Raw genomic sequence first — 4,278 nt, forward strand, 5'->3', positions numbered from 1 at the left:
GTCATTAAAATCGTGTACCAAACATCCATCTGTCTTGAAGTAAGTTACAGGTGATGATTTTAATTAAGTTGAAGATTACAGGTGTGTCTCTCTTTACAACGCAAGGATCTGATACATACATGATTTTAATCTGCAGCAACAGGTGGCGAGGTAACGAGTTCTGAATTATGGCCTCCACTGCTAAAGGTAATAAGGTCTTATTTATGGCCTCACACTGCCAGGTAACATAGCCTCACCTCTGGCGTCATTACTGGAGGTAACAAGATCTGATCTATGGCCTCACATTGCTGGAGGTAATAAAGTCTCATGTCTGGCCTCACACTGTTGGAGGTAACAAGGTCTCACCTCTGGCCTCACACTTGGAGTAACTGGACCTCCATCTGGCCTCACACTTCTGGAGTAACAAGGTCTCACCTCTGGCCTCTCTGTTGGAGTAACAGGACCTCACCTCTGGCCTCACACTGCTGGGTAACATGTCCTCAGATGGTCCCGGGCGACGTGTGCCTCACCACCTCCGGCAGATAAGCGGATAAGGTCTGACTATAAAACCTGTCTCTTGGGGCCTCTTGCTGCCCACACACACACACACACACACACACACACACACACACACACACACACACACACACACACACACCAAAGAAAAATATAGAGACATCGTCGAAGGTTCCCGAATACGTAGTGGAAAAAAATATATATGAAGTGGACAGTACAACTATTTGGCAGAGGCGGGGAGTACTAGACGGGTCACACCAACGGCAGCAGCATCATCCTAACATTTGTGTGCGAGACCCCGGCCCTACTGCCTTTGTTTACATGATCAGCTGTTCTCGTTCACAACACGTGAAGGGTAAAGGAGAATGAGGGAGAATCACCAGCTGATGATAATTCTTGCCTCTACCATCTTTGTTTACACGATTAGCTGTTCTCATTCACATCTCTCGTCGGGGTTAGTGGGGTGGGGTGGGTGGGTGGGGTGTACTCACAGTGATATTGCTCTCCCGCTGTTTGGAAGAGGACTTTTATTTTTTTTTGGGAGGTTTCATCATCGAAGGCCATACAATTTTCCTGATTCCACCTCGCCATTGAGAATTTGTGTTGTGTACCAGAAATTTGTAAAAGGAATTCTCTAAACTTTTACATTTGGATAGATATCATTCTTTTCGAGTTGGGACAAAGGGAACAGTGTTTACTTTTCTTATCTCGACAACAGAGGAAAATTAGTACCATTACTCAGTAGTGTTTGAGCATTGAGACCATGGGGAGGTAGTTATATAATGAATTAATTTAAGAAAAGAAAAGAGGAAGAGAGAGAGAGAGTGAATGAGTGAGTGAGTTTTATCTACTGAACAATAAAACAGTGGAAAGGGTAAAGAATTACAAGAAAAGGCAGTATTTAGTATAGCCAGAAAGAGACAGTGAATCCAGCATTGTTTTCAGCATCAACAACTCATGATTAATGAAGGTATTATGTGGCAACTGTGCCTTTAAGAACACCAGGTGGTCTCCCAGTTCAACAAACCCTTCAAGAGGAATACATGACACGATTGCTTTCCTGGGTCTTGGTTTAATACGGGAGTCTTATCGGGGTGACTCTTACGTGAATGTTAGTGTGGTAAAGATTATAAAGGAAATATATTAGTGAATGTTGAATGTTGTTATATGTTTGGAGGGAGAAAGATGTGTAGTGGTGGATATCGTCAGGTTTGGGCTCCTTAGGAGAATTATATTGATGGATATTGTGTGAACTTTTTCTCGTCTCCATGTACTGCATAAACCTGTTCCTCTTACTCAGTTACAATGCTCGCTTGGCTCTGATGGTAGTACAAAGGAGGAAACATTGAAACATGGTACTGGACGTTGCAAGAATATAACTAGTATAATACAGTATATATGATTGTAGAAATTATGTGATAACACGTAAATGATAACACTGAACTCACACTGTAGAAGATAACATCGAAAGAAAGTAGAATTTAGTTTACGATCGAAATATACAGTACTCTCTCTCTCTCTCTCTCTCTCTCTCTCTCTCTCTCTCTCTCTCTCTCTCTCTTCTCTTCTCTTCTCTTCTCTTCTCTTACGATGGGGTCTCAGTGGTAACATCTGTAATTTGTATAATATATAAAACTAAGGCAATTAACAGTTATCCTGAATGAAATGGATAATTGGTTCTAAGGTTGATTAAAATTGGTATATATTCTATTTGATGAGAATATTTTTTTTTATAAACAAAGGAAAAAGGAATATTGTTTAATTATTGTCTGATTTTCATTAATATCCACAGAGAAAGTATATTTTTAAGAGTTTTTGCCTTTAAACCCTGTGTCGATTTTCCTCTGACTCAGTTACTCAAAGTCGATATGTTTCACTGTTACAAGTAGGGTTTTCACTGTTAATAGTAGTAGTTTTTAGTTTTATTTATTTATTTATTTCTTTTCTCTTTTTTTCTTTTTCTTTACATTTCAGACCTGTCGAAAATACACGTTTTTATGTCCATCTCAAACCTCTCGTCACAAAATACACATAAATTAGCATGATCACAATATTTTAATACAATGTTCGCAGGATGTATTTTATCACATGTCTAATAACAATAATAATAAAATACCAGCTAAAAGACACCGCTGTTTATAATATCTCGGAACTCTCCGCCGCTTGAGTTCACCTAAACTTTCAGCTGAGGCGGGTCAGTTTGTAACGAGGCAGGTGATTGGCTGGCAGACATTACATGCACAGAGTCACCAGCAGTTCTTTAGTATTTAACTATTTATATTCTGATATTTTAAGGGTTGATAACTATACTGTGTTGATCTCTGTTAACTTCTGCCAGGGTATTATGTACAGAGCCCCAAGATCACTCCATTATGTATCACAAGAGCCTCCCAGATCACTCCATTATGTATCACAGAGCCCCCAAGATCACCCCATTATGTATCACAGAGCCCCAAGATCACTCCTTATGTATCACAGAGCCCCCAAGATCACTCCATTATGTATCACAAGAGCCCCCAAGATCACTCCATTATGTATCACAAGAGTCACTCCATTATGTATCACAAGAGCCCCCAAGATCACTCCATTATGTATCACAAGAGCCCCAAGATCACCCCATTATGTATCACAAGAAGCCCCCAAGATCACCCCATTATGGCATGCAGCCCCAAGATCACCCCATTATGTATCTAAGAGCCTCCCAAGATCACTCCATTATGTATCAGAGCCCCAAGATCACTCCATTATGTATCACAAGAGCCCCCCAAGATCACTACATTATGTATACAAGAGCCCCCCAAGATCACTCCATTATGTATCACAAGGCCCCCAAGATCACTTATTATGTATCACAAGAGCCCCCAAGATCACTCCATTATGTATCACAAGAGGCCCCCAAGATCACCCCATTATGTCTACAGAGCCAAAGATCTCATTATGTATCACAAGAGCCCCAAAGATCACTCCATTATGTCTCACAAAACCCCCAGATCACTCCATTATGTACAACAAGAGCCCCCAAGATCACTCCATTATATACAGAGCCCCCAAGATCACTCCATTATGTATCACAAGAGCCCAAGATCACTCCATTATGTATCACAAGAGCCTCCCAAGATCACTCCATTATGTATACAAGAGCCCCAGATCACTCCATTATGTCAAGAGCCCACAGATCATCATTGTATCACAAGACTCCAAGATCACTCCATTATGTATCACAGAGCCCCCAAGATCACCCCATTATGTAAAAAGAAGATCACTCCATTATGTATCACAAGAGCCCCCAAGATCACTCATTATGTATCACAAGAGCCTCCCAAGATCACCCCATTATGTATCACAAGAGCCCCCAAGATCACCCCATTATGTATCACAGAGGCCCCCAAGATCACTCCATTATGTATCACAAGAACCCCCAAGATCACTCCATTATGTATCCAAGAGCCCCCCAAAACCACTCCATTATGAATCACAAGAGCTTCCCAGATCACCCCATTATGTATCACAAGAGCCCCAAGATCACCCCATTATGTATCACAAGAGCCCAAGATCACCCATTATGTAACAGAAGCCCCCAAGATCACTCCATTATGTATCACAAGAGCCCCAAGATCACCCCATATCACAAGAGCCCCCCAAGATCACTCCATTATGTATCACAAAAGCCCTCAAGATCACTCCATTATGTATCACGAGCCTCCCAAGATCACTCCATTATGTACAAGAGCCTCCCAAGATCACTCATTATGTATCCAAGAGCCCCCAAGATCACTCCATTAT

General features: G+C 41.4%; 1 protein-coding gene across 1 annotated transcript; it reads left to right on the forward strand.

Moving 5' to 3' along the window:
* Positions 1-2,932: 2,932 nt before the first annotated feature.
* On the forward strand, positions 2,933-4,063 carry LOC121879510 (extensin-3-like). The gene has a single exon (XM_042386168.1). The coding sequence runs from the start codon at positions 2,933-2,935 to the stop codon at positions 4,061-4,063; it is 1,131 nt and encodes a 376-aa protein (XP_042242102.1).
* The last annotated feature ends 215 nt before the right edge of the window (positions 4,064-4,278 follow it).

Source organism: Homarus americanus, unplaced genomic scaffold (assembly GCF_018991925.1).
Source record: "Homarus americanus isolate GMGI-L3 unplaced genomic scaffold, GMGI_Hamer_2.0 scaffold32340, whole genome shotgun sequence".
Lineage (NCBI taxonomy): Eukaryota > Metazoa > Arthropoda > Malacostraca > Decapoda > Nephropidae > Homarus > Homarus americanus.